The sequence below is a fragment of the Hylobates moloch genome, unplaced genomic scaffold, assembly GCF_009828535.3.
Source record: "Hylobates moloch isolate HMO894 unplaced genomic scaffold, HMol_V3 SCAFFOLD_18, whole genome shotgun sequence".
Taxonomy (NCBI): Eukaryota; Metazoa; Chordata; class Mammalia; order Primates; family Hylobatidae; genus Hylobates; species Hylobates moloch.
Genome location: NW_026652293.1, coordinates 34278058 through 34305760, shown reverse-complemented (window position 1 = coordinate 34305760; position 27703 = coordinate 34278058). Strand labels below are relative to the sequence as shown.

Here is a 27703-nt window from a genome sequence, read left to right as displayed (position 1 = left end):
CAACTATAGCATAGTCCCAGTGACACAGATGTGGGTTGTTGTATCCATTCTTTATGTAAAATGTCTGATATGCCTAATTTATTCCCATGTTAAGAGAATTTATTGTCTTCACCTCATTCAGTCTAGCTTTGGATTGAAACATTCTACCACCACTGGCAATTTGTTACTTAAATAGAGTATTGAACCCCTTGTCTTTCATGAATTGCTTTAAAATGGTGATTGTTGTGGTGGAATTAACTTTACAGTACTATCCTTAATTATTCCCTAATGTTTACAGAATAAAAAAATAATGCAAAGCTGTGACTTTGTCAATGTACTCCAGTAAAGATGTTCTTAAAGCTGACCAAATAATTACCTTCGAAAGATGTGCTTGGGCTAGGTGCGGTGGCTCACTCCTGTAATCCCAGCACTTTGGGAGGCCGAGGCTGGTGGATCACAAGGTCAGGAGTTCGAGACCAGCCTGACAAACATGGTGAAACCCCATATCTACTAAAAATACAAAAATTAGCCGATGTGGTGGTGCACGCCTGTAATCTCAGCTACTCGGGAGACTGAGGCAGAAGAATTGCTTGAACCCAGGAGGCGGAGGTTGCAGTGAGCCGAGATCAAACCACTGCACTCCAGCCTGGGCAACAGAGCGAAACTCTGTCTCCAAAAAAAGAAGAAAGATATGCTTGTATGTTTATTTGATCTTGCTCTTCAGACCCCTAAACTGCACTGTTTCTTGGTCAAGTTCATTTATAGGTGTCTCTGCTGGTCACTTCCTTAGAAGGTCAAATGCTCTAAAGCCCACAGTAAAATAATCCAAAAGGGAATAAATGGGTATGATTCACCCTTGGAAATCATGGGACAATGGAGTGTGTACCTCATCCCCCATTATTCAAAGCTGGTGATTGCTAAAGTGGAATTTCATAAATAGCAGTATTCCAAATTTTATCTAATTGCTTAATGTTAAATTTATAGTTAATTTTTTTTTCCATTGGTAGTATTCAAGCATAATAATACAGAATTAGATATAGCATCCAGTCTGCAGATATATCTTAAAATAGTCATGGTTTTCAAGCTATTATATAGGGAAAAGCAATAGTAACATCTTTTTTCAACCATTTCAGAAATAATGTTCACACGTGAGCTTCAGTCAGTCTGTAATCATCAGCAGTAACAACATAAGAATGGCCATGCTGGTCAGACCCATGGTTCATCCAGTTTTCTCTTTCAGAAAGCATCACCAAAGTGTGGGCTGGCTTAGTTGGTCCTCTGTGATGTCAGGCTCAACAGGTTAGGTAGCGATGTGCCACCAAATGTTCTAATTTCTCTATTGATCTCCCCGTAGCTTCTGAAAACTTTTTGAAGATACTTTTATCTGTAACTTTGATGACTTTTAAGGTTAAATATTCTGTAGGTAGAGTGGCCACAGTTAAAAGTAAACAATATCTTAATAGTGGTCACCTGGTATAATAGTATGAAGTGAACTAAAGTGTTTTTTTCCCTTAGGCAGGAATACGATGGTTTTGTAGGCTTCAGTTGTAGCCCCACTGGGTTTTTTAAAATAAATTTTATTTAACTGAAAGAATCATACTTTTTTACTGAGACTCTTCCCTTTTAGCTGTGTTATATCTTCCGTAAGAAGCAGTGACCAAACAGTACATTTCTTTCCAGATGGGGATAAATTTTTCTGATTTGCTTCCATTACCATCTCTTTCTGTTAATAGCTACACTTTAAGTGACTTCATAAAACATTAAGCTAATGTGTTTAGAGAGAAATTTGAGTGAATTTTCTCATCCTCCTTTTTAGGTCAAAATCCATAATTCAGAGCACATTATCCTGAAAGTCATTTGTTAACCAGAATGAAACACATTTTCCCCTTTTCTGCCTACAAACAGCCTTTGAAAGATTCTGCTACACATTGTCCCTATTTACTACCTGGAAGAATTGGGAGCCCTATTGGAGATTTCATTGTAAAATATTCAGCTTTCCAAATAATTTTTCCAAAAACTAAAAATTAACTCAGCATAACTTTGGTTACCTGAATGCTGCTTCAGCTTTCTAGATGGTTTGTCTGATTCTGCCCTTTCCTGAACATTCTGGATACTATTAATCTTTAGGAAATAATGATAATGATAATTACCATCCTTTCACAGAAGTATGACTATATCCAGAAATTAAAAATAATTTTGATATCAACTCTTGTTTCCTTTACCTTGGCTTTTTTTATTTTTATTTTTTTTTTAAGATGGAGTCTCAACCTGTTGTCCAGGCTGCTGGAGTACAGTGGCGCAATTTCGGCTCACTGCAACCTCCACCTCCCGGGTTGAAGTGATTCTACTGCCGCTGCCTCCTGAGTAGCTGGGATTACAGGCATGCGCCACCACACCCAGCTAATTTTGTATTTTTAGTAGAGACAGGGTTTCTCCATGTTGGTCAGGCTGGCCCAAACTCCCAACCTCAGGTGATCCTCCTGCTTCGGCCTCCCAAAGTGCTGGGATGACAGGCGTGAGCCACCACACCCGGCCTTACTTTGGCTTTTAACTTCCTTCATATTATCCATTCCCACCATAACATATTTATTTCCAACAATTCCTCATCATGTGTCTTCTGTTAGCCTTAGCACCTGAAGTCCCTTTGGGACTCATCACACTTATTTCTGTGTGCTTCAAATTTGTTATGTAATTTTTCTATAATTATGAGTAGCATAAAGCTGAAGAGGTCTTCAAGACCATTTAATTCTATATAGATTTATAGGTATTCAAGACCATCGAATTCCCTTCATTTATAGATGAGGAAAAAAAGGCATAGAATGTAAATTGAGTAGGTCATGGTCATGTACATTTCTGTGATATGTATTAGTTTTATACCTCAGACTATTAGAAGTTTCCTGAAGTCAGGTATCACATCCCTATATTTGTTAAATCCCTATAACCTAGGAGACAGTGATGACCATATAGGTTGAGATAACTACAATTAATAGCATATTACAGACTATTAACACAGACTTTCAGAAAATTCCTTAGAGCTTCCACTGTTTCCTTCTTATTTACTCTGCTCACAAAATTCTAAGAGATTTGTCCTAATATTTCTATCATATTTATGCTGAAGGAATTTTAAGATAAATAACACAATTAAGATTTTATTGAGCTTCTTTCTGTTCTATGCCTTGCACAACTTAGGTACCAGTGGTGCAGGTATAAACAAAATAGACTAAAAATTCCTGTCCTTGGGGAATTCTAGTGCAGTATCTAGTATCAGCAAACTTTTTCTGTAAGAGGTAGAGAATAAATATATTATGCTCTGTAGTAAGAAAGGACTTAATTGCACTACTTAGTCCTGCAGTTGTTGCAGGAAAGCAGTCAAAGACACTATGTAAACAAATGTGTGTGGCTGGGTTCCAATAATACTTTATTTACAAAAAACAGATGGCCAGCCCACAGGCTATATAGTTGGCTGACTTGTATTCTAGTGGTTTAGTAGCACTTTTTGGATTATGAAACATTTTTATGTACATATATAATACAATAACCATGTGTGTTAGATAGGAGAGGTATGATTTATCTACATTTTGTAGGTAATACACTAAACCTGAGAGAGACAAGTCTCTATCCCAGATCTGCTCACCAATGTCACTTAACCACAGTTATGTAGTTCAGGAATGATTTGGAGAGAAATGAGCTCACATACAATGAGAAAGTGACAGGATAAAACCAGCAGATAATCCCAGGAATTTAGTTAGCATCTTATAGCTCAGATCTGGCAGAAATATAATACCAAAAATATCCAGGAAGGTTTTAGGAGGTCATCAGTCCTTTTTGTTAGGCTCAAATTTGTCTTTTAGGAGCTTTAAAATTCAATCTGTGTTTGTACAGAAATTCTTTTGTACTCTTGCTAGACATCACCCCTATCACTTCAGTTAAGAGATCTTCCAGTTCTAGTTGGGCCACTCTGAGCACCTGCCTACAACTTTACAAGCTTTAAAATTTCCAATGGGTCTCTAAAATCTGTTACTTTAAAACCTTTATGTATTTTTCCTATAAACATGTAACCAAAAGGAGCTTTTCATTTAAATATTCAGATCCTGGTGTGATAGATGAAGCACTGGAATGAATGTTAAGTGAATGTTAGGATATATTTGTTAAGAAAGCCTTCTAAATTTAACCTCAACTAATTTTTAATTTTCAGTTCTTTTTAATATAAAAATTGTTTTATTAATTTTAAGGGATTACATGGATCGTCTTCTAGATGAAAGTGAAAGTGCTGCATCTAGTCGAGCACCATCCCCTCCCCCAACTGCATCAAATAGTAGTAACAGCCAGTCTGAGAAAGAAGATGGCACTGTAAGCACTACTAATCAAAATGGTAAGCAACCAGAGAAACATTTCTCTTTCTTCATAATAAGGGACACTTTCTTTCAGTGACTTGGGAAATTCAGTTTGGGTTTCTCTTAAACTTCCAGAGCAGAAAGTAAAAAATGATAACACATGAGACAAACATAACATCAGCATACATATATACTAACAGAATACAAAGTGATTGGACATCACTAAAAAGTAATTTTAATAAAGCATACTATCAACAGTGACTATTTCTTGTAAGAAATTTGTTCTTTTTCAGTAGCATCTCTTTTCCTATCTAGTTGGGTTGATACCTAGATACAAGTATTTATGTTAACTCTTAGGTCAAAACCCTGCAGTTTCACATGAGATACACAGATCATTGTGAAATACCTTGATGTAAGGTAACAAGTGCACTGTTTTGAATATTTAAGTTCTCTTTGATAGCATAATAACCTTGAAGAATGAGAAAAGACAAAGCCGGTATCAACCTGTACATTAATATTCTACAGAAATATTTGTTTTTCTCTCCAAGAAAAAGAGAAGAAAAAGGCATACCAATTGTTTGAGGTTCAGATACTGTTTCCGTTTAAAATATACAGTGGACCAGTGATCACCGTGCTGATCAGTAGTAAGAGCCAGAGAATTATTTTGATTTCTTCTTTGATTAAATGGTCTTGTTAAGTAAAAGAGTTCCAAGAAAGTAGTAAGCTCCACCTCCAGCTCCTCTGAGGAAACTGGTGATAGGAGAGTACCAGTGAAGAACTGACTTCTTCCTGACCGAAACTGGAAGGGAAACACTGTGAAAGCCTTGATCCTCTTCTGACCTTTGGTCTCACATTCGTACTGCTGGAGTGTATATGCTTAGTTCATTTCATGACCCCTCTGTGTTCCCTCACTACTTCTAAGAATAAACCAAACAAACAAAACTTAGGGCCCATAACCATGTCCTGGTCCAAGAAGGTTTGTTAACTTGATGTCTAATGTCTGTCACATGCATTCTGAAGTAGAATAAGATGCTGAGACTCTGACCTTGGGACTAACGGTATAGGCTCAGGGAGGCAGACGGTACTACTACTGCTTTTCCTGTTTGTTCTTAACATATTAACAGCAAATAAATCATTTTCTTTTCCTTTTTAAAAAACTATTTGATGAGAACATGCTGTTAGGCTAGGAAAGTGTTCATAAGTTACTTATAAATTACGTGTAGCTCAAAAGCCACTCACATTACGTACAGTCAAAACTGCCAGCTTTTTCAAAGAAAGGAAGGAACTTGTCATCCCAATATTGTATTACTTTTTTATATAGGGCTTTAATTAGTACTTTGAAATCTTAGTTATTTTTGACCTAATCACAGTCTCAGCTAGCTTTTTGGACTTGTTCCTACAGAATTGTTCTCTTCAATACATTATGATGCATAATCCCCATGTGCATTCATGATTTGAGTGCATTTTTGAGTTGGTCAAAATAGAATATTTTCTTTGATCAAAATACAGTATTTGAGGCTCATCCTTTATGTTGAGTATTTTTCAAGCAATTAAATTGTAATTATTCAGTGATGCATCCTATATTTTACTTCCTATCACCAAAATTTGCATTCCATTTTACAGTCAACTCTAAAATGAACTTTTGTTTTCTTTTATTAGAATAATTGTGCTTTTACTTTTCTCACCTATTACAGAATTTGTATTTACTTTTTAATTTTTTACTTAAGTAAATAATTTAGCACTTTCAAGTATACGCTTGGATAGTGCGGCATTAGTTTTTTAACATTATGACAGATTATTTAAGTCTACTTAGGTAAATAATGTGTGATCTTCTTTTTTTTCTTTTTGAGGCAGAGTCTCGCTTTGTCTCCCAGGCTGGAGTGCAGTGGCATAATCTCGGCTCACTGCAACCTCTGCCTCCTGGGTTCAAACGATTCTGCTGCTTCAGCCTCCCGAGTAGCTGGGAGACAGGGTGCACGCCACCACGCCTGGCTAGTTTTTGTATTTTTAGTAGAGACAAGTTTTCACCCTGTTGGCCAGGCCGGTCTTCAACTCCTGACCTCATGATCCACCCGCCTTGGCCTCCCAAAGTGCTGGGAATACAGGCGTGAGCCACTGCACCCAGCCTTGTGTGATCTTTTAAAGTACAGTTCCCATAGATTTACATTAAGAATAAAGAAGTCATGACATCTTGCCTTTATATGGCAGTTTACTCAAGCTTTTATAAGAAAGAGCATTCATTTTGCTTTTACGTGGTTTTAGAATGCTGAAAACCTTTTGTTAAATCTGAGTAATTTACTGCATTTTCCATTAATTCAGCTTATTTAGACTGCTGGATCCAGTGCTTATTTGCTGTAGCATATACCTAATATGCTTTTAACATATGCCAAATTCTGTTCTTAGTTCTTTACATTTATTAACTTAGTTAATTTTCACAACAACCCTGTAAGGAATATCTATTATGATCTTTATTGTATATATGTAATGAAATGGAGGTACAGAAAGAGTAAATAATTTGCCTAAGGAGACATAGCTAATAAGTAATAGAGCAAGAATTTAGACTATGTATTTGATACCTTGCTTCCTTGATAACAATAACTACAATAAGCTGTTTTATAATAGTTTGCAAATTTAACTTTTTTCTAATTGTGGTTTCATTTATATTTCTTTCAACTTAGGAGTGTCATCTAATGGACCAGGTGAAATATTAAACAAAGAGGAAGTAAAAGTTGAAGGGTTACACATTAATGGACCAACAGGTGGAAATAAGAAACCACTTCATGCAGATATGGATACTAATGGTTATGAAACAGATAACCTTACCACTGACCCAAAACTTGCCCATATTACTGCAAGAAATGAAAATGATTTTGATGAAAAAAGTGAGAGACCTGCCAAAAGGCGAAGGGTAAACAGCAATGGAAAAGAAAGTCCAGGTTCTTCTGAATTTTTCCAAGAAGCAGTCTCACATGGGAAATTTGAAGAACTTGAAAACACAGATGACTAAATTTTAGACCTATTTTACTTTCTTTGGAGTAAATTCTGGTGTGACTAAAATTTTCAGGGTTGATGGGTTACCTTAAAAAGTTGATTTCCTTGGTGCAGTTTGAAAATTTGAATTGAGTCTTAACTTTAGGAAATGAGGTTTCATAATTCTGCCTTTTGCAGATTTTTTTACTTTAAAGCTGTCAGACTCTTTTAAGGGTATTTTAAAAATTAGTAAATTTGAATGAACTAAAGATATATCTCTACCTTCTCATTTGAGTATCTTTAGTTCATTCAAATTTACTAATTTTGGTAAATTTGAATGAACTAAAGATATATCTGTACCTTCTCATTTGATGTATTAATCATAAAATTTCACTACAAGGTAATTTTTGCTTAGTTTGATGGATGAATGGGAAAAAACTCAAGTCCAAATTTCTGCTTAATACCAATTTCTCTGAGTTTCTTGAAATGTCTTTAAAACAGACATTTTTCTCACCAAACAATTTGAGTATCTTTATTAAGGAAACCCTTATGAATCCTGAAAATTATGCTAGCATGATTTTTTTATATATAGAAGTTTAAAAATAAACCAGGTCAGGTTTGTATATGTAAAATTGTTGACATCAATGATGTCTTTCCATATTCTTATCTGGGCTTAAGAAATACATTCTGTATTTTTCCAGATTCTTTGTAGCCTTTGAAAGATTTTTACAGTACATATGTCTTGACTGAGCTGTCCTTTCTTAATACAAAAGCTTGTATAATTTTCTTAACTTGTACAGTTGGTAAACTTTTATGAGAGGAATTGTTATTCTGAGTCTGTCAGCTTTCATTTTATTTTGCTAAGGTTTTTCTAATGAATTTTTAAGTGTTTGTGTAGTAATTAAGTCATATTTCTTATTCAGGTGGTAAAAGCATTCATAAAGGATTATAAATTTTATTTTATTTTATTTTATTTTTTTTTTCAGATTTCTACTTAAGGGCAAGTAATTTGAGAATTCTGAAATTAAGCGTGATGCTTAGATTGCAGTTTGTTTTGCATTTGCTATAATTTTCAAAATTATTTTTGAAGCAAGGCAAAAGTTTAATGTCAGCTTAAGTGCTTAAATATATCATGCTGACCAGAATCCTGTTATTTTTATATGCATCATAAAATTTCCCATTTCTGCATTAAATAAACAGAGGAGGGGGTCAAGTGATACTTAGATATTGGCACACAGGGAACAACTGTTGGCAGGCAGTATCAATTTTATGAAGAGAAAGTGAAGTTTGAAAACTTTTCAAACTTTTCTAGTTACAATCCAGTTTTTCAGATTTGATGATGCTTTTCCAAAGTGAAAATAAGATACACAATAATCATTGCTCTGTGTGATTACAGATAGGATTATCCATCTGCATAGCCTTGTAAGAGTGCCATTTTATTTTTAGTGCTAAATTCTTGGTAAATAATGTAGTTTTATATAGCTGATAGACCAACCTATATCCAAACTTTTATAAAATATTAATTATTCTTGTTTTTCTCACACAGGCATACTTCAAATGCTTCTTCCAGTTCATTTTTCAGCCATCAGTTCAAGAGCCAATGCCTTTTTAAAATAAAGCTTCTGTGGTCTTGTTTTTAATGGCTCAACTGTCTGATGCAATTGAGTGAAGGTTTGCACTGAGAAATTATCGTTTAGGCCTTACCCCCATGAAGTATTACTGTTAACATACGTTCAGACTGCTTCCCTTCACCAATGTGAACAACTTTTTTTCCCAAACAGTGTTAAAAGCCGCTTTGCAACACTTGACTTCATCTTAATGTACATTCACTGTTGTTACATACATATCTAAGTAAATCAAAGTTTTGGGTGGAAGTGTTGAGAAGTATGAGTTTTTTGTTGTTTTTGTTTTGTTTTACTTAAAACTTTAATTTATCCAGAATGGCAGTAGCTTTAGCAAGCAGATGGTCACAATCTGTTTTCTAAATCATTTTTTATTAAATGAATCCAAAGTATCCTAGCTCTTTGTCAAAGATGGTCTACAGAAATGTTTTTAAAGATTAGGGATGCTGTACTTTTTGAATTATTGCAGTGTTGGAGATGCCATTTTCACCTTTTTAAAAAGATGCATTTTATTTGCAGGTTTGTGAAGTTCTCGCAAACTCTTACTACAGAAGCGTTTTAAGTAAATTCTCAGGCATGTTTGAAAAAATATGGCACATGTATACATTTTAGGAAATGTTACTTTTGTTAATCTTTAAAAAATACACCTAATGAAAGACATTCCACTATTATGTGTAATGCTCAGCTTTTTGTAAAGAAATATTTAATTGTATTTTGTGTTTATACAGGTATTTCACACAATAATTTGTTCTTAATGCAGCCACTATAACTTGATAAGTCGTTGCACTATTTAAAAAGTTTTAGTAATATCATGAATTTAATTTGCTTAAGATTTAGTACATTTCTGAACTTTTGAACTTTTGACAAATTGCATTGGGAAAAGAAGTCTGTTAATAGTGATTTAGTCTCCCCGCCTCATTCCCACCCCCAACAAAGCACTATCATTTTCATTTGGAATGGCTATTTTCTGTTTCATGATGTATTTTTAAATAGAGTTCAGGATCTGCAATTCAGTTCAACACAAGTTTGTTGAGCTTTCAAATGTATTTGAAGTAATATTTAAATAGGCATTTAAAATTTCAAATTAGATGTTAAGTTTATGCATAGTAATTTTGCACTGTAAAATAATTCCCTTCTCCCATTCCTTGTCTGCCATTCTGAATATGCTTATTAAAATATTTTTTTAAACATATTTGCCTACACAATACTGTGTGAATATTTTCATTAATTCACTAAGATTTTATTAGAGATTGTTTGAATGATGCATGTTATTGACAATGCAAATATACATATATACACACAGTCTGTTTCTTCGATTCCTAGACATATTGCACTACTTTTTCAGTGGTTCTTGGTCCCCTTTACCGCATCTTGGGTGATGGTTGTTTGTCTTCTTCCCCTTTGCCACAAGAGTTCCTTTCGGTCCCTAGACCTCCATTCACTCTGTTTCTCTTCTGCTGGATTATATACTTTAAAAATAATTTGTCCCCTTATTTTGTAGTGGAGTTCATATCACATTATGTTTTGCAAAATAAAACTTGTTTTGTCACAATATTTTCTTTGCTATCGATGGATAATTAGGAGTGGGCACTTGGAATAACTGAGGGCTGGTGAATATAATAGGCAATATTTACATGTGTGCTGATGACCCTAGGGGTGTGTAACTACCAAATCAGAGATAGTAAGGTTTTCCCAACTATAATCCATATTCATGAAAAATGCCAGTGTGGAAAACCATGTAACATACAGAAGAACAGGAGTTCCCAAATTTTAACCTTTTATTCTAAAAATGACTTTCTTCTCTCAAAATGACTTTTTCTGTATCACATAATTCTACTGATAGAACTTTTTACCATAAAAATTAACTCTCTTCTTTAATATCAACTTCATCCTTTGCAAAATCTTAAAGGGTTTTCCACCCATCCATCCACCCACTTACAGACTGATTTCATCTATCTGGCTATCTGATTAATCTCTTTCTTTTCTAATAGCACTTTTCCACAAACTCTTGTAATATACCCTTAGTATTGTGCTGATCTTTTGACAACTATACGGACGTGGAGTTTTTCCTTTTCTGAATATGATTATTTTTAATTTCAGTTTGTCTTTAGTTTGTATAAAGAATTATAGAATGTAGAATGTAATTAAAATGTCATTCTGCTTGCTCTTGAGTAAGAAGTAATTTGAACACACTTTTAAAGGCTACTTATTCTGTGAAGAATATCGAAGAATTGCCATGTAAACTGGAGATGGATTCTAATTGTCCAAATTGATGGTGACAGTTTCACATTTAAATGTCAGTGATGACAAGCTTTCATTATGTATCCATATACTCTAATATCCAGCAAGTACTTCGGCCTATACTTGGACCAGGTACTATGCTTGCTTGGCTTGTGGCTTCAGAGATGTGGCATGCCCTATTCTTCAAGAAGGCAGCAGATAAGTGTTAATGGTAGAAGTATATTCTGAGTACAGAGACAGCAAAGAGAGGAATAGGCACGATCTCAAGAAAATGAGTTTACCTTCCTCTTTGCCACATAAGTCTAGCTAAAGATTTTTCTTTTGTCAAACTTCGTATTTGCTGGAAATTAACCAACATGAAATGCATGATTTTCCCTAAGAAATTTTGTCTTTTAAAAAAATATTTCCTGCAGAGCCGGTTCTACCATAACAGTTGTGGATTATTTAGGACTCATCCCTTTTTTCTTGTCATTCACTGTCCCATGAGCACTACTATTAGGTGGAGAATCTCCTGATTTTCTGAAGTTTGTAAGAGAGGAGGCCTAATACAAATTTGGCCTGGTTATAGAACATTCACTTTTTGGTATTCTCATCGTTGTTAACATGAATGGTTGACTGAATGTAGAGTTGGCTGTTTTTCTGCACACTGACTGGAATTTGTAGAGTTCAGGTAGTTCTAAAATAAATGGTTTCACTCAGCAAAATTAGATGATCTCTGAAATTGACTTTGGATTAATATGAGGAATATTTAAGCTTCTAAAAAAATTATTTGAGACAGTCTCATTCTGCTGCCTAGGCTGGAGTGCAATGGCAAGATCATGGCTCACTGTAGCCTTGACATCCTTAGGCGCACGTAATCCTCCCACCTCAGCCTCCTGAGTGGCTGGGTTTACAGTTGTGCACCACCATGGTCAGCTAATTTTTTATTATTTGTAGAGGCGAGGTCTCACTATGTTGCCCAGGCCACTCTGGAAATCCTGGGCTCAAGTGATCCTCCTGCCTCGGCCTCCCAGTGTTTGTTGGGATTACAGGCGTGAGCCACCATGTCTGAGCTTAAACATTTTTAAAAAGAAGATATATGGGCCTTCAATTGGGGGTGGTTTCTTCCAGAAACAAGATCAGGTAGAGAACTGCATCAGGATTGATCTGAGCCACTTTAAATTCTTGACCAGAAAATCTAGATTTAGGTTAAGAGCTTGTTCCCAAGAGGGGCTTTTCAAATCCCTTAGTCTACTCTTGTCACCAGCTGTGCTTTAGCTGAGTGAACATGAGAAACTAGTTCTGCTTGGGAGCTAATAGTGGTGCCCATCCTTCTAAGTATATCCTTTTTTATTATTTCTGAAAGGTACTCCCTTAATCCCCTCTAAGCATGTATTTGTACATGACAGAAATTTACTTGGGTGGCTGGTGGTTTTGAGCTTTCAAACATCCTGAATTATAAGCTTCGTGAACTGCTTTGCTGTGTGGCCTCCTTTGTTGTCTTACGCATTTGCCTCTAGTGGTTAGTAGACAAATGTTTGCCTTTAAAAAACACACTATGAATATACGTGAACTACATCAGCAATTTTTTTTTTTTTCGGAGACAACGTCTTGCTCTGTTGCTCATGCTGGAGTGCAGTGGTATGCTCACTGCTCACTGCAGCCTCAACCTCCCTGACTGAAGGGATCCTCCCACCTCAGCCTCCCAGGTGGCTGGGACAGGTGTGGGTCACCACGCCCTAATTTTTATTTTTTTGTAGAGACAGGGTCTTGCTGTGTTGCCAGGGCTAGTCTCAAACTCTGGGTTCAAGCAATCCACCTGCCTCAGCCTCCCAAAGTGTTGGGATTACAGGTGTGACCACCACACCTGGCCACAAAATTCTTGTAGCGAGTGCTAGTAGGTTAGAATAAAACAACTCACTTAGGATTGCAGCAGATGGGAGCTGTAGTAGATACCTTTGAACAGAATGATACCAGTTTTGGCAAAGGGATCTATTTTCGTGTATATGTATAGTTAGGAAAAGTAATGAAGGTCATATGCCAAAAGTAACGGTTGTTTGTGAGTGGTGGACTTAAAGTGGCCAGACCCCTTATTAAAGAAGTCTCCTAGCACTTGTCCCAGGTGCCATTTGGTTTTGCATGACTATTTTCCCCTCCGACAGTAAGCCTCCTGAGGGGGAGGGTCGAGTCTGTTTTTCTCACCATCATACACCCACATCCAAGCACAGTGCCTCTTCCCTTACTCACTGAACATATTAGCATATAGGTTATAGCATAGCCTATAACCATTTGTCTCCTGCTTAGGGCCTAACTCTGGCTAGTCTTTCCAGTGATACTGTTCTATTCTGCCTTTGGGGATACATCCTGAGTTGCCCTTTGTACCGCCGCCGTTCTTCACTTCCATCTGAGTAGTAGTGTAAGCGTGTTTTCATCCAGGTACTGCATCACTGGTAGAGGGTACCAAGCGTGTTTTCATCCAGGTACTGCATCACTGGTAGAGGGTACCACTTTACTTGCTTTTTGGGGGAGCTCCGACTCTAGGATTTTTGAAAACTTTTCTTTCTTCAAAGGGTTGCCTGGTTAAATTAGGGAAACCAGCATCTCCCGTTGCTTGTGTAATCCTATACCTACACATTCTCCCACTCTCTAAAACCTGTTGATTTGGGGGAGGCTGGGGAGAAGAGAAGAAACAATTACATGGATGTCAATGACTACATTGCTAGCCTGAGTCCCAGTTGCCCTCTGGGTTCCACAGAGAGTCACAGTCCCATTTTTGTGGCATGAATACTAGCAGTATCAGAGCCCTTTATTTCCTTCCCTAAAGTTTGTCAAAAAGTCAACTCATCATCTACGTGACAAGCTTAGGAAGTGTTTCTGAACCACTGTCATTCATATCCATGCTAGTCTTCACAAGGTATATCCTATAAGTTTAATGGGGAAAGCAGTGGATTCATCTAATACTTGGAGTCACATTAATGTTTATTAGTCCTTCTAAATATTCCAGAACAAAGAGCTGAAAGCCCACAGCACCTGGCCTTGCATTTCCTTATCTCCAACTATACCTCATATTGTTCCTCCATTTCAACCAAGGGATAGCCTAAAATATTATTTTATTCAGAATCCTCCCAATCAAAATATTTACATTTTTTTTTTTTTATGTCATACCAACTTTTTCCATACCCACTCATCCAAATTCAGCCACGTTTCAAGATTTCTCCTCTTCATCTGGCCATTACTGTATAATCTGTGGTAAGCAAAATCTCTAAACTGGCCGTCTGTAAAATAAGGATGATACCAAGGTGCCAGTAGGTCTGTTGAGATTATAAATGAGATACCTCATAAGGAAAATATTTTGTCCCTAGAGAGTGCTGGCTAATGACCAGGTAGGTAATAGCACAGGTCTACAATCGCTTATCCAAAACTCTTGTGGCTAGCGGTATTTCAAAACACATCCACAGCACGTTCTCAAACAAACCTATGGCTGGATATATGGCCTCAATAAAATGTATTGACATGAATTTCAGGTCAGATTTTGTAGCCAAATTCGACAAGAAAAAGCTTGGTTTTCAGAGCCCTGTGGATTTCAGAATTGCAAACTTGTAGTGGCTTTCAAATTTTTGCTGGTGCTCACTTGGCAGCTGGTCCCAACTGCCTTTACTTTCTACATAACTGGCAGACAAATTAGCAGGTGCACTCTAACCTGTATAGCAGCAACAACAGAACCTTGCACACTATGAGCCTTCTGCAGAGCAACCGGAAGCCTATAAATACAGCAGGTGAGTGAGAATAGGCTGCCAAAGCCCAGATGCGGTCCTTCTGGAATCTCTCACTCAATCCTCTTGTCTTACGGAAGGGAAAATCTAAGGCCGAAAATGGAAAAATGACTTGTCCGAGGTTCAACAACTTTAGACTGAGCTTCTTTGACAATGTTGGATGCCTGTATCCTTTTCCTTCATGGCACTTAATGGCTCACATGTATTCATGGCTAGAGCCATGGGCTTAACCCTTGTCCAGTCAATCCTGATGGCCAGAGAAGTAGGATACTATTAGCTACCCTTTACCCAACTTGTCTTTGCGGTTAGGCAGGTAGGTCTTCATCATAAGACGGCAGCACCCTTTGGGTTTATTTGGCTACAACAGTTGGGGAAGATGCATTCCCTCAAAAGGAAAATAGGCTGGTCACAGAGAAAGACTATTAGGCAGATAAAACAAGTCTACTGCAAATATTATCTACCGTTGTTAAGTGATTGCTGTTAAAAGCATGGCACTAATTATAAAACAATCTTCACAACGTTATTTTCCCCAATTTACAAATAAAACTGAGCTACCTTAAGAAGTTTTAAGACTTGCTCTTTCCAATGATCTGGATTTTGTTTACCTATTTTTCTAAGTCAGGTCTTTTATGTTTAGGGAAGATGTGTGTTGTAGAATAGAAAACATGTTGCTTGCAAACAATCTTTCTCCTAGCTTTTTCCCACAACTCTGAACTCTAGAAAAGAGAAATTCCCCCAGTTGGAAAAAAGATGTTAGTAGGCTCTGAGAATGGCAGGAATGTGAGCTTCATTCTCTAGAAAGACATCAGAGGAATGACTACATGGAGTACAAAACAGGTTGGACTCTAGGCACTGGAACTTCCAGTAGTAGAAACTATTACCAGGGCAAAGTTTGCAATTTGTTGTACCATCTGCCTTCAAAGGACACCTCAGAGTTGGTCATTAAGGAGTTCAGCAGTGACCATGATGGACTGAAGACAAGAGTCCCTCTAGTATCTTCTGCGCACAGGCAATTCTCCTGGATCTTGTGTAACCTTAGCGAAGAACTGGGACTGAATTTCCCGGTAGGTGGCAGGCAAGATGGGGACTCAGATATATTTTGATATAAAATAAAATGTACTGTGACATTTCTTTCACCCTCAAACATCATATACTTTACTGCTTGTTCTAGGAAGCTCCATGACCTCAGAGAAAAAGATAGGCTTTACAGAAAGGCAAATTTATATTCTAAGCAAAGACTGTCTCACAAATACCACTGTCCAACAATAAAACTTTCCCATGCTTGTTTCACCTCTAAAATAACACTAGGACTAACTTTAAAGGATTGTTTAGAGGATTAAAATGTGTCAATACGCAAGGTGCTAAAAAAATGTGTAGCATGTAAACATGGCTCAATACATGTATTTTTACTGTGGTATAGCAGGCACTCTGTTTCTTGCTACACTTCAAATATTACTTTTTTGGAAAACTCTTGGAAATGTAAGTTAGTCACCTCAAAAAATTTCCTCCTTTTATACTCGGAAAGCATTGAGGTTAGGTGAAAGTACACCATTATGTTTTGTAAGTTAAAATAATTGGGTCAAAACTTACTGGTTTACCTAAAATGCAGGACAATCAGCATTCTTGTATTGGTAGATCAAAATCAGCTTTAAAAACATTTAGGTTTGCAAGCATGCATGCTTAGATGTTCATTAGGTCATGGGATGGCCATGTGCAGCACTGGACTCTCAGCTCTAGCACAGGTGGGCCATGAGCCCTTAGGGAAAGGTTCCGTTCACCTGACGACTCCGGGGAGATGATCAGCTTCACTGTCAGTGTCACGTGGCCATCTTAAGTCTACTTTGTCACTATTAGCGCCGCAGCACCCTGAGAACTGCCAGTTCGATCCAGAGAGAAGCTGAACTCGTAATTCTGATGGATGATGAAAACAATAAGATATTAAGAAATCCAGGCCAGGCGCAGTGGCTCATGCCTGTAATCCTAGCAGTTTGGGAGGCCGAGGCGGGTGGATCACTTGAGGTCAGGAGTTCGAGACCAGGCTGGCCAACATGATGAAACCCTGTCTCTACTAAAAATACAAAAACTAGCCAGACGTGGTGGCACAAGCTTGTAGCTCCAGCTCCTCGGGAGGCTGAGGCAAGAGAATCACTTGAACTCGGGAGGCAGAGGTTGCAGTGAGCCGAGATCACGCCACTGCATTCCAGCCTGGGCGACAGAGCGAGACTCTGTCTCAAAAAGAAAAAAAAAAGAAAAAAAATCCAAAGTGATAATGAGTGAAGTCTATTCAGCATCCTACAGTGGATTATTAAATTTTTAAATCTTAGTTGAGGAAACAGGTGTTTCAAATAATGTTCTGGACACTATTAGGAAACTTGTTTTCAATACAGGCCTCAAGTTTTAATTAAGTATTTAAGGTGGTTTCTTGAAAATAATTAAATAAAATGCTTAATTAAAAAAAAGTTCCCAAAGTTAAAATGGTCTCCTGAAGACATATTTAGGAAAAAAAAAAAAAGAAACAACTTTACTTAAAAAAAAAAAAAAGTCTTATCACCTGTTAATTCTAATTCCTAAAATAACTCAAATCCCTTTTCTTTTCTATGAAAAAAGAAACAACTGTACTTTAGGGCCTCATCATTCTCACTAGCACAACAGCCTGCTCTATATGAAGCACTCACCTCCAGTCCTGCCCTTCCGTGATCCCCACCTGACAGTCATCCATGCAGCAATCCCAGTGATCCTGTCATAGTGCAAATCTCATCTGTAGTAGTTCAACTTAGTCATGCTGGTAGCCAGTGGGCTAAGTCTAGCTGGCAGATGTTTTGTTTTATTTCAATGCCTTTGAGCAGGTATACACCCCAAGCCCCACCACTCACTCTAGGCATTCACACCTGGCCCCTGTGAGACATCTGAATTTGCCAACCTCTGACCTACAGTATACAATCCAAATACTGCAGGTGGTGTGATCTTTCTAAAATGCAAATGAGGCCATGCTTCTGCCCTGCTATGCTAAAAAAAAGAAAAAAAAAACAGACCAAAACCTCTGTCTTCATAGAGCTTGAAGTGCTATGGAGATGAAATAAGGGACAGAAGAGAACATGGTGTGGTGAGGGCAGGGGAGCCTATTTCAGATAGGCTGGTCAAGGAAGACCCACACAGATGAGGGCACGTACTGTAAGGAAAGATGCGCTCCAGTCAAGGAGTGGGACAGAGGCCCTAGAAGGTGGGTGGGCTGTCCCCGCCAGTATTTTCTCAGGCAAATGCTAGTTGTTTTTCAGGAATCAGCTCAAATGCCATTTCTCCAAGGAAACCTTTCCTACCGTTCCCAGGTGGAATGAAATTCCTCCTCCCATACATTCATATGCATATCTCAGCTATACTTTCATAATTCTGTCATCATTTGTGGACACTGTCCTCAAAAATGTTCACTGAAAAACATTATCTGAAGGATAAATAGGCAGATATGATAAAGCACTCTTCATGAAACCCTCCTCTTTAACAACGAGGGATGGTATATGAAATATATTCTTCAGAAAGAACAGGGTCTTGGAATCAGTCCAGGTTTACATTTCTCATGTGAGTGAAGTTGGACAAATTCCTTAGCCTGGCTGAAGCCACCATTTATACACCAGTAAAGTGCTGGAAGGACCAAATATGAGAAGGCACATTTTAGCCCCAACCCAGTGAAAGCACATAGTCGGCCGTCAGTAAATACTGACGTAAAGTAAATTTACGTCACTGACGTACTGTAAATTTGACGTACAGTAAATTTCCTTCCTCTTAAACTGCTTTCCATCATTTAGCTGCCAAAAGCAGGTGTTGCCACAAGAGGGCACTTTTAGCACAGCTGGAAAAGCATGGCTGCTTTGCCTTCTCAGATTAAACCAGCCACCATCTCATGCTTAAGCTTTAAATCCACAGTGGGTGAACAATGAATGAAAAATAACATTTGACAAGTATAGAGCAGTGATGTGTTTGGTGCTGCCAAGTCTATTACAGACAGACTTAAGGGAAACGAGAACCTGGCATGGTGGTGAAGAGCAAGGGTGTTCGAAGTCAGACTGATTGGGGTTTGAATGCGGGTTCTCTGACCACACCGGGCAAGTGTGGCCTCTCTGAGCTTCATCTGTAGATGCCAGGCCTCTAGTAGAGGATGGGTGCTGGCACCAGTGAACTCAGTCTGGCTTGATGGATGGATGAACCAATGGATACATAGGCCCCAAGTGATGAGAACTGTAGGAAAGAAGAATTGAAGTTACCTGGTAACTGCTGACCCACTGTGGGTACACAATTGCACTAGCTCTGTGCTTTCTCCTCTCAGCAGTGCATCATCTATAGTGTTGCCCAATACTGACAGCCTATGCTTCAAGGAAGCCAAGTGAGACAAGAAGCTATCAAAAAGATGAATTCTAACTTCAACAAATTAGAAAAAAATCAGACTCTAAGAGGGTTTTTTTAAGTTGATTAAAACACATGTGTTAAGGACAATCTCTTCAACAAATGGTGTTGGGAAAATGAAATATCCACATGGAAAAGAATGAAGTTGGACCCTTACTTTACAACATATACAGAAATTAACTCAAAATGTATTCAAGATCTAAATTTAAGACGTAAAATTATAAAACTCACATTGGATTTGCCAGCGTATCTTGGATATGCCACCAAAAGCACAGGCAACAAAAGTAAAAGTAAATAACTGGACTACATAAAAATTTAAAACTTTGCTGTGCATCAAAGTCAATGGATATAATCAAAGGGGTGAAAAGGTAACCTGTGGAATGACAGAAAGTATTTGCAAATAATATAACTGATAAAGAGGCTAGGCACAGCACCTTACATCTGGAATCCTAGCATTTTGGGAGGCCCAGGCAGGCGGATTGCTTGAGCCCAGGAGTTTGAGACCAGCCTGGGCAGCAATGGCAAAAAAATTAGCTGGGTGTGGTGGTATGCACCTCTACTCCACTACTCAGGAGGCTAGGGTAGGAGAATTTCTTGAGCCCAGGAGATTGAGGCTGCAGTGAGCTGTGATCATGCCACTGCGCTCCAGCCTGGGCAACAGAGTGAGACTCTGTGTTAAAAAAAAAAATATATATATATATATATATAATTAAGCCCCTTTAGATATATATCTCTATCTATATATATATTTAACCTCTTTAGATATAGATATATCTCTGTGTGTGTATATATATATACACACACAGATATAGAGATGTATAAAGATGTATCTGTATATATATGCAGGTACCCTATATCTAAAGGGGTTAAATATGTATTTACAACATATACAGAAATCAAAAATATATTCAAGATCTAAATTTAAGACATAAAATTACAAAATTCTTAGAAAACAGGAGGGAAGCTGTTAAATATATATATCCTTAAATATATATTAATTTAATAATATAAATATTGTTATTTATATATTATGTTACTATTAAATATAAATATATAAATATATATATTTAAATATATATATAAATATATATTTAAATATAAATATATAAATATATATAAATTATATATATAATTTATATATATGTGTGTATATATATGTGTATATATATCCTTAGACATATATATCTAAGGGGGTTAAAATCCAGAATATAAAGAATTCTTACAACTCAGCAACACCTCAAGCATATGAAAAGATGCTCAACATCACTAATCATTAGGAAAACACAAATCAAAACCAGAACAAGATTATCATATCACATCCATTAGGACGGCTACAATCTGAAAAACAGAAAATAACAAGCGTTGGTGAGGATGTGCAGAAATTGGAACCCTTGTGCACTCTTGGTGGGATTCTAAAATGGGCCAGCCATAATGGAAAACAGTCTAGTGGTTTCTCAAAAAAATTAGAATTACCATATGATATAGCAATTTCACTTCTGAGTATATACCCAAAAGAAAAGGAAGTGGGATCTTGGCTGGGCACAGTGGCTCATGCCTGTAATTCCAACACTTTGGGAGGTGGAGGCGGGTGGATCACCTGAGGTCAGGAGTTCGAGACCAGCCTGACCAACATGATGAAACCCCGTCTCTACTAAAAATACAAAAATTAGATGGGCGTGGTGGTGCATGCCTGTAATCCCAGTCACTCCGGAGGCTAAGGCAGGAGAATCACTTGAACCCGGGAAGTAGAGGTTGCAGTGAGCCAAGATGGTGCCATCGCACTCCAGCCTGGGCAACAAGAGTGAAACTCCGTCTAAAAAAACACGGCCGGGCGCGGTGGCTCACGCTTGTAATCCCAGCACTTTGGGAGGCCGAGGCGGGCGGATCACGAGGTCAGGAAATCGAGACCATGGTGAAACCCCGTCTCTACTAAAAATACAAAAAAAAAAAAAAATTAGCCGGGCGTAGTGGCGGGAGTCTGTAGTCCCAGCTACTCGGAGAGGCTGAGGCAGGAGAATGGCGTGAACCCGGGAGGGGGAGCTTGCAGTGAGCAGAGATCGCGCCACCGCACTCCAGCCTGGGTGAAAGAGCGAGACTCCGTCTCAAAAAAAAAAAAAAAAACACACACACACACAAAAGTGGGATCTTGAAAAGTATTTGTACACCCATGTTCATAGCAGAATTATTCACAATAGCCAAGAGGTAGGAGCAACCCAAGTACCCATCAACCAAAGGCTGGATAAACAAAATGGTACATATACAATGGAATATTATTCAGCCTTAAGAAGGAAGGAAACTCTGACATATGTTACACAACATGGAATAACATCAAGGGCATTATGCTACGTGAAATAAGCCAGCCACGAAAAGACAAATATGGTACGATTCCACTTATATAAAATACCTAGAGTAGGCACATTCATAGAAACATAAAGAATGGTGGTTATCGATGACTGAGGTGAGGGGATAATGGTGAGTTTCTGTTTAATGGGTATGGATTTTTAATTTTGCAAGGAAATGTTCTGGAGATTGGTTGAACAACAACGTGAATATATGTAACAATACTAAACTGTATGCTTAAAAATGTCTAAGATGGTATATTTTATGTCTATTTTACCACAATATTTTTCTTTAAAAAAGGTTTAATATGCTTCTCCCTCTGACACACCTTAATGTGCTTCCACCTCTGCTGAGTCTGCCTGTACCAAAATGTCTCTACTTGATGAGTAAAGCTACTCAGAAGCTTGGAAACCTGATAATGCAGCTGAAATGCCCTGAAAACAGAAAGATTAGCACTTCTTTCCTTCTAATTTACCACAAGTATGCCACAAGACACTGGATATTCAGTTATACGTACTATTCATAAAAGCATTTGTATAGAAAACAGTATTTTCCACATACGGAGTCTCAATCAACTAACAGGATGCCAACCTCTAAAATATGAGCAGACTTCTGGCTCTGGATTAGTCTCTGTATGCAGTTACAAAAGAATTTTAATACTTGTTTTCAGGAAAAAGTATTTATTTTACACCATTACAAAAATATTTAGGCACATAATTTTCATGTTTATGTCACCTGATTTACATACCTCAATTCCTCAGTACCTTTTAACACTAAAAATGGTCATTTGGTAAATAGACTCTAAAATGAAAAAATACTGTGAGAAGCTAACACCTGTAGACAAAAATCAGTTGATCATCAGCATGAGAAAGAAAACATTTGTGAAAAAAATAATCTCTAAAAACATTTTTGTGAGACAATAAATCTAACCAGTAGATTTCTTTCTAAAAAGTATTTTCAAAGAACAAAGCTTTAAAAAAAAAAAAAAAAACTACAACACTGTAAACTATATCCTCATACCATGAAGCAGCATCCTGAAAGTAAGACCTAGAAGACTGGCTTAGAAAACTGTAATGGTGCCAGGGACTCACAGTATATGACAACTGAGGCAGGCCTGGAAGCAGGGGCAGCATGGGGTCAAGTGCTTTCAATTCAGAGAGGAGAAAAGGAACGCTGGCCTTTCCAGGAGCCATCTTAAGGTGAGAAACTGAGAAAGACTTAACTGAATTGCCATTCTAAAATGTAATTATCTTTCTTTAGGATAGAAAATAATTTTCCTGGCCGGACATGTGGCATACACCTGTAATCCCAGCACTTTGGGAGGCTGAGACAGAAGGGTTACTTGAGGCCAGGAGTTTGAGACCAGTCTGGCAACAGAGTGAGACCCTGTCTTTACCAGAAAAAAAAAAAAAGGAAGAAACGAGTCAGGCGTAATGGCACATGCCTATAGTTGTAGCTACTTAGCAGGCTAAGGCAGGAGGATCACTTGAGCCTAGGAGTTTGAGACTGTGGTGAGCTGCTATGATTATGCCATTACACTCCAGCCTGGCTGGCGACAGAGCAAGACTTTTCTTTTTTTTTTTTTTTAAAAAAGGAGGGGGAGTAGGGGCAAGAAAATAATTTTCCTTTATTAAAATGTACCATCACAATATAAAAGCAATTTTGTTCTTTTTTAAAAATAGGTAGAATCACCTGCATCATGTAATGGCCATAATTATGTCCAGTAGATATTTTTAAAAAAGAAAAGACAGTGAACAGAAACTGCTACCTAAGGATTCTAGAGGCAATGAGATACAGGGTCCTGTTTTTCAGGATATACCATATTGTCCAAGCCTCTAGCATTTACGGAGCATAAATTAAGAATCTTGTTTTGCCTTGAGTCTCACCATGAAATAATGACATGGTAGCCACATTTGCTGAGTGCCTAATATGTACCAGGCATTGGGCTAAGTAGTTTCATATCCATGTCTCATTTATTCCGAACTTTTTTCCTCAGGGAGAGAAAAATCAATTACAGTCTTGTTCATAGGGAAAACCGAACTTACAGTTTTGGGAAAGCAAGAACATCTACAGTAGAGGAGGAGGCCTCAAGCTACTTACAGAATTCTAAGAGCTGTGTTGCTATCTCAGAGCTAGAAGATTAACTAATATGAGTTACAAAAGTCCTCTCAGATTAAAAAAATGCTTTAGCTGTGTGGGGCACCCCTAAAATCAGTGATACTCATAACTGTGCAGGCAGCTCTTGGTTACAAAATCATGGACTCCTTTCATCTGTCTCCTTTCTCCCACTCAGGGTCCAGGTTACAATATCTGGCGAAAGAATTACACACTCCTTGAAAGCAAGAACCATGTCTTGTTTATCTTTTTTCCAGAGCTTAGCAAAATACTTGGCATACAACAGCTGCTCACTAAATCTTTGCTCACTGAACGAGGCTGTAAAGCAAGGCAGGCCCAAAGTCCTGGGGTGCCATTTCAAACCAATTCAATGTGAAACTCCACTGTTTCTCCGTGAGGATCCTGCACCAACTGTACTGACCAAAACCCTCCATGGATTCTTGATAAAACAGGACTACCAAAAGCGTGTAAATGCACTTTTTAAAAAAAAAACTAGGTGCAAACTGGAGCCTATAAATGATTGACTCATAAAGTCCACAGCCACATGGGGCAATTAAAACTCAACGGGACATGGTGGCAATGTGTGGCCTGGCCAACTAGGGTTATTCCAATCCATTTAGCCTTGACTAGAAGCAGACTGGCCAAAGAGGGCCTCACCTACATTGAACAGGAGCCACTAGTCATAGAATTTGTCTTTTGGAATACCACAGCTCATCTGTCTCAGTGGGCAAATTAAGGATTTAACTCTGTATTGCCTCTTTTTCTCCCAAGAGGCAGTTAACAGGACAAAGAATTTCTGCCTAGTAAATATCAAACACGGGGCAAAAACCAGACTTTCTGGGAGGTGCCACAGTACCAGGTAAATCCCCAGCATATTATAACATGCCTGCAATAATCAAAACACAAACTCCAAAAGACTATTCAGTCTCCAGCTTGTTCACCCTGCTCCATCTTGCAATGCTGGTTAGCGGCTGAAGGAGGCATCCAGGAAGCAGAACACAGACAGGGCAGAAGTTGCTGTACTGCTCTGGTCAGCCAGAAGTTTCAGCATAAGCCAGGGCTCCCAAGGCACAGAAGCCTGTCACGTGCATTTAGTGAAGCTGTAACTACACAATGTTCTCAAATACTCCTGAAGAGGTGACAGATCTCCTAGGGAACATGACCCCCAAGAGGCAGTTCAACTCCTGGTGGGGCTCTAGCCCAACACCTGTTAAAGACACCCAAAAGCCTTTCATGAAGAAATATTCTACAACAAAAATTATTCAAAGGTCCCTCCTTCATGTTGCTGACAGAAGGAACAGAATCACTAAAAATAGCTCTCACTATGCCCTTTCACTGTACCTAAGCAAAACCAGGAAGTGTTGGCAACATTTACAGCCAGAAGTGCATTACCAAGTAAAGTCAGCCTGGAAGTGGGATAAGGGTTCCAGGACAGGGTAACCTGTCACTCTTCCTGATTTGCAAAGCATGCTCCTCTCTGACACCAAATTCAATCAACTGCTTGCTTTTTTGAAAGTGCTCAAGTGAACTCAGAATCTGTTTCCTTACTCCCTCAGAGGGGAAGGGCGGTTAATTAAATAGCCGCATAGTTCAATAAAAAGGACATGGGTTTGATGTGTTAGCAAGTCATCCTTCTCTGAGTTTTGTTTTCTCATTGGTAAAATAGGGAGAGTAAGACCCATATGACATAAGATAATATCCTTTACTCCCAGTGGAATTTTCTCAGGTCAGAAGATGCTAGAAAAAAGTGAGTCTAAGGCTCTTAATGAAGCTTGTAACTTGGGAGTTGGCTGCAGGGATAATTCTAGGGACACAGCACCACCAGCCAAGCTTTAGTAAAGACAAACCAAAAGAGAAAGACAGGAATATGAAAATGATCTCAATATAAATTTGCAAATCAAAAAAAAAAATCAAAACCCTAACTGTTTAGTTCAACAGAGTCCAGTGGATTCCAAACCCAATGAAACAGACACTGGTGTGTGCATTAGTGCAAAGGTACCAAATCTCTTGCACACTGGCTGCACAACTGGCCTGAGCAAACACACTAATCCTCAAAGTCAATGGATATCTCTGAGTCAAGTCATAGGATTATGTTTGAGTTAACACCTCCACCTTCCAGATTACCCCAAGAGGCAATTTAGGCAGTGCCCATTCACAGCTGCTCTCCCAAAATGCAGCATTGGTTTTGAGAGTTGGCAAGCTCAGTAGATGAGCCAAGGGACATATGATGTAGGTGAGAATGTTGAAAGGAGGGAAGTTTGCTCATTGCTCATGCCATTTAAGAAGGAAGATGATAGCTCTAACACTGACACTGCCAGAGAAAAACCAACCATTGACAATACAAAGACGTCTAACCAGCCTTTCCCCTCAAACCAATAAATTCAGAAATGTGGGACCTCATCATATTCATCCAAAGAGCAACCAAACCCAAAGGAAGGAGGCAAGGGAAAACAGACGTGCCTGTCTGCAATTCTCACTTAGAGAGGGAGTCAATGCTGAGCTGCACTGGTTTACAAAACACAGCTCTTTACTTGTACCTCATCTCACATTGCAGCATTTGGATTCACACTATTGCCGGGTAGGTAGGGCAGGTGTTTTTAATCCAATTTACAGATTTGCAGCTTTTGAGTGCTGAAACAACTTACTCCTAGTGACATCTTCTGAATGGATTAACAGAGCTAAATTCTCAACCTTACCTCAGTCACTATGGCAGGAGTGAGATGTTTCAACTACCTCTGCAAACATCTCTGTATCCCCAGCATTTAGCACAATGCTTGGCACATATACTTAAAACATTTTAGTTGAATCAATAAATCAAATAGATGAAAAATTAGTAAAAGGCCTACTTTCTCACCCCCTTCATTATCCCCATTCTACACAACAAAAAAAGAACATGTTTTCAAGGAATGCACTCTGCTCATCCTATGAAAGTCAGGGAAGCCAACATAGATAGCAACACACTTCAAAGCCCCACATATTTTTATAGTGCCAAAGTTGTTTTCCTTGGCAAATGGAATGATGATATGATGAAGACAATGCAATCATAAGAAATAAGATTCAAAGAAGAGAAATTTCACATATTCGTCTGCATTTCCAGCAGAGGAAAGGCTAAACTGCCTCCAGATGCAGCAACAATTTGAATGATGAAGCTCCAGTTGGCAAACATTATATATGCAGCTCTCAGGGACACCTGGATATCAAATTATGAAATAAAACACTTTCGAAACACTGATGTTTCACTGTCGGCATAGAAGAAAAATAAATTAAAAAGCCCAGTACATTTTCCAGTCTGATATAAATTAATTCAAATAACATATTTAAAATAGAGTCAATTATAAGTTTCTCTCATCATAAAATTTTAAAAGGCAGCAATCAATCCTCAGATTGTACAAGTGCAAAGGAATGGTTATTTCCTCCATAATCAAGACACCTCAGTGTCTGTGTAGGAATTGCCAGTGTTCTGAGTTGATTAAAAACTTAGGCCTACGTATCGGATGAAGCAATCCTCTGGTCACACTGCTCCTTTCCCCTTAATGTCCAGCTTGTTATTAGCCTCTGACTGTTTGCTCAGCTGCTCTTCAGTGAAAGTGATATAGGAATACACCAGGCTCCCAGCAATGCTGCAAAACAGAAAACCACTATCAGAGATGGAGGAAGGGAGGGTTTTAGTGTAAACACTCTACTTGTTAAAAAAACTGACACCAAAAAATTAGATGAAGGGTAAAGTTTCACAGTGGGGAAATTCATACAATGAAGCACTATGCATCTATTAAAATGGTATAAAATAAAAACAAGCATTGACACATTAAATTTTATAAGACAGTTTAAATCTTTATGATAAAATGTATCATAAAACATCAAGCATTGTCTAATCCCATTTTATTTAAATGAACATCAATATGTATATCAATATGCACTGGAATAGACAAAAGTCTGTAAGGAACACACCAAGAAT

At 38.0% G+C, this 27703-nt stretch overlaps 2 protein-coding genes across 14 annotated transcripts in view; one reads left to right on the top strand and one right to left on the bottom strand.

The window, feature by feature from the left end:
* MIER1 (MIER1 transcriptional regulator) overlaps window positions 1-10097 on the top strand; it is a 63079-nt gene extending 52982 nt beyond the window's left edge. For 9 of the 13 annotated variants that reach the window (XM_032137517.2, XM_032137516.2, XM_058430377.1 and 6 more), the window contains 2 exons: window positions 4212-4351; window positions 6992-10097. In XM_032137517.2, coding sequence (XP_031993408.1) covers window positions 4212-4351; window positions 6992-7320 — 469 coding nt within the window. In that variant the 3' untranslated portion in view covers window positions 7321-10097. The remainder of the gene's footprint in view (window positions 1-4211; window positions 4352-6991) is intronic. The other 4 variants (XM_032137528.2, XM_032137526.2, XM_058430379.1 and 1 more) reach the window with 1 other exon arrangement.
* Window positions 10098-27047: 16950 nt separating this feature from the next.
* SLC35D1 (solute carrier family 35 member D1) overlaps window positions 27048-27703 on the bottom strand; it is a 44782-nt gene continuing 44126 nt past the window's right edge. The window contains exon 12 of the mRNA XM_032137514.2: window positions 27048-27368. Within this exon, the coding sequence (XP_031993405.1) occupies window positions 27260-27368 (109 nt within the window). The 3' untranslated portion in view covers window positions 27048-27259. The remainder of the gene's footprint in view (window positions 27369-27703) is intronic.